Source organism: Trachymyrmex cornetzi, unplaced genomic scaffold, assembly GCF_001594075.2.
Source record: "Trachymyrmex cornetzi isolate Tcor2-1 unplaced genomic scaffold, Tcor1.1 scaffold441, whole genome shotgun sequence".
Taxonomy (NCBI): domain Eukaryota; kingdom Metazoa; phylum Arthropoda; class Insecta; order Hymenoptera; family Formicidae; genus Trachymyrmex; species Trachymyrmex cornetzi.
Genome location: NW_017299190.1, coordinates 603,806 through 607,126, shown reverse-complemented (window position 1 = coordinate 607,126; position 3,321 = coordinate 603,806). Strand labels below are relative to the sequence as shown.

Genomic DNA, 3,321 nt, shown 5'->3' with positions numbered 1-3,321 from the left:
CCCATAGCCAGGCGCGCCGACCTGAGAGAGCCTCATTGCATCGCGAGACTGCCGCGGGTTCGCTCGTTTCTGCTTTATATCGACGAGGGCTCGTCGTGCGCGCGCGCGCGCACGTCCTTTCTCGTTTCTCCTCTCCCGTTTTGCTTTTTGACTTGGGAAACAGTGTCTGGTTCTCATTTTTTTTTTTCTTTTCTTATCTCGAGTCACGAATCGTGCTCATCGTTCTCTGCGTGAATATGGATACGAATCAGGCGCCTCTTTCCCCACCGGCCTCGCCCCAGTTGAAACATGTAAGTGGCAGCGAATTAAATATACCGCCATAACATCGCTCGCCGTTGCCCGCGAAACTCGAACGTCTTCGTTTCTACAGTGTTAGAGAGAGTTTTGTCGTCATTTTGTGATTGAGCGAATCGTTATATTTATAGTAAAATAATAATTTTTATTTACGATATCAGGATAATTATGAAATTTTTAAGTTTTATATATATTACTGTGTTCTAAATTAAGTTCGTTAATGTAAACTTGATTTTTTCGATATTCTACATTAACTTTAAATTTTATTAAAGTTTAGCCTGAAGTTATCTGAAAATTAAATTTTATTTTCTGCTTGATGGTTGATCGACATTCTTTCTAAAAAACGAAAGAATTGTGACATAATGAAATAGGACTAAAATAATAAGATAAAATAAAACAGAAGGAATACAGAAAATATTTATATAGAAATTAATATTTATCAATAAATAATGTATATATTAGGAACATGCGTCTGTATATCATTTTTAATAACTCGATTATCTTTAAAAGAAGGTTAGAAAAATAAAAGTATCCATTTATTTTACTCTTTAATCGCATTTACCTTGTGTGTGTATGTATGTATTATAATTGCGTATTACTTGACATATTGGAAACATATTTTTTCAAATAAAAATAAAATCCTGACTTCGTATACTTCATTTTAATATCTTACGTGTCTTGGGCTAGATAATTTCCTTCAGCAGGCATTTTCACGATGATTTGTTCCTTTGGCGAAATTGTGCTCTCATGCTTCTTTTTGTTTCGCAGATGGAACCACTACAGTTATCGTTCAGCGTTGCGGCTCTGTTAGGGGAAAAGCTTTCGAATCAGTCGACAAGATCCAAGAAAGATGAAGAGGACGCGGGTTCCCACCCCGTTCTACCGCCTACCCCTCAGCCCTCCGACTCGGAGGAAGATGAGCCACCCCGAAAGCGGCGGTGCGTCGAGCAATGCGAGCTGGCGAAGGTAAATAAAGCAGAATGCCTTATCCAGAGATAGCTATGTTTTCCTCTGTCTCTTTCTTTCTCTCTTTCTCTCTCCGTTAACACTAAGTATTTCGGAAATATTCGCAAAATGTTTCTGTAATCTCCAAATAATATACCAAGAACATTCCGGAATATCCCGAAATATTTTGAGAATGTAACAGCGATATTCAAGTGGCTAAATATTTTATTATTTGTGTAGCGTTACATAATTCGGAGAATGTCCCGTATATTTTCCACAAAATTATAATTTTCCCATAAATTTCAGGTCCGGAGGGCCTTGAATAAATTTTTAAATAAAATTATACTGTCAGAAACACATTTTTTTTACTTTCACTTTGGAGCACAATTTTGGAAACTCACTTCACTTCAAGTGAAATGTGCTCTTTTTATTTTTTCTTATGTGATTCTTCTTTACTAATTATATGCATTTTCGCCGCGATTCTCTGTTGGTGAAGATGGGTATACTACTCGCGGATGAGTGATTTTCGTGATATATATAAAAAATGTTCATACAATATTTCGAATATTTCATTAATATTCGAACATTCTGCGAAAATGCTTTCGTTGTTCCGGAATATTCGACACATTAGGAATGCGAATCAAACTTTCCATGAATGATTAGCTAACAAAGAGAGGCTCCAGAGAGACCCTTACTGATTTCAATGAAACTTGGCAGGATTGTAAAGTGTGAATAAAAATCTGATCCCCTGAATAAAAATCACCTGGTCTACCGTTTCTGAAATATTTTAATATTAAAGTTGATAACGGCATTTCCTTTAAAGATTTATTAAAACGTACTCGAGCATTTGTAGCGTAATGATGAAAACTCTCCAATGTTTCGTTAATAATCTGCTCTGTTTACAATCATTTTCGAAACGTTTCTATAATAACATCTAATATCAAATAGATAATTATAACGTTTTATATCGAGTAGACAGTTACAATATTTCGTATCAAGCGATAGTATATAAAGTTTGTTATGAATATTGCATTGAAATAATAAAAAGAAAGTTGTTATCATATCCATTACACTAGAAATACTCGAGCATGACGTTCTAATAAACTCTAGAGGAACTGCCTATGTTATCAACTTTAATATTGAAATATTTCGGAAACGGTAGACCGTCTACGTCTAAATAGGGGATGATTTTCATTCAGGGGAACTCTACAATCCTGTCAAATTTCATTGAAAACGGCAAGGGTCACTCCGGAGTCTCCCCTTGCGAGTCTCTTTATTCTATTCTTCCTTTTTTCTTAGTTTCCCTTCAATTTATCGGCTCGTTTTAATCGACTGGAGAGTGAGCCAAAGTTGTAATATGACTCCGTTTGAGTGCGCACCGTTTCATTGATCCTTTCGTCTTTTTATCATTCAAGTAGCCGTACCTTCCGGCGATATTTTCGACAAAAGTGCTGACTGCTATGTCGGTTCCTTATTGATAAAATAGCTTGTAACCTATCGTATTAAACCTATCATATTAAAGAATTTTACAACAGTTGCAAAACTGCTTTTTTTGCTGAACGCAGCTACAATTCGATAAGATGATATATTTAGCATATTTATTTATAGCTTCAAATTATTTCTTCTAGACTGTCTATCATTCAATGCGTTACGGAATGTTTCAAATTTGCTCTATTTTTAAAACCGAACATTGAGATATATACATAGTTGTACCTATCCATTTGAATAAACTCACTATACTGAATAAATTTACAATTCTTTTGTTTCTTTATCGAGCGTAAAGGAATCCTTCAGAATAAAACTACAACCCCAGACAGCACATAATATTTATAAAATATTTACAAAATATTTATAAATATTCATAAGGTTTATTTTAAATATTTTGTAAATATTTTTGTGGTCCTAGATTGCATAGACCATAAACATTTCCTAGATAGCACATTATATTCTGAGAATATTCTGAGAATATACTAAAAAGGTCACGTCTGATATTCGTATGATATTCCTATGTCCGCAGGAACATTGTTCGCAGTATATCCTCAGAATATCGAGATGAATTTCGAAAATTTTTCTTAAGAGTGT

At 34.5% G+C, this 3,321-nt stretch overlaps 1 protein-coding gene across 2 annotated transcripts in view; it reads left to right on the top strand.

The window, feature by feature from the left end:
• Positions 1-49: 49 nt before the first annotated feature.
• LOC108764657 (Krueppel-like factor 13) overlaps positions 50-3,321 on the top strand; it is a 5,007-nt gene continuing 1,735 nt past the window's right edge. Inside the window, exons 1-2 of one of the 2 annotated variants that reach the window (XM_018512996.1) lie at positions 50-290; positions 1,063-1,260. In XM_018512996.1, coding sequence (XP_018368498.1) covers positions 237-290; positions 1,063-1,260 — 252 coding nt within the window. In that variant the 5' untranslated portion in view covers positions 50-236. The other variant, XM_018512997.1, reaches the window with a different exon arrangement.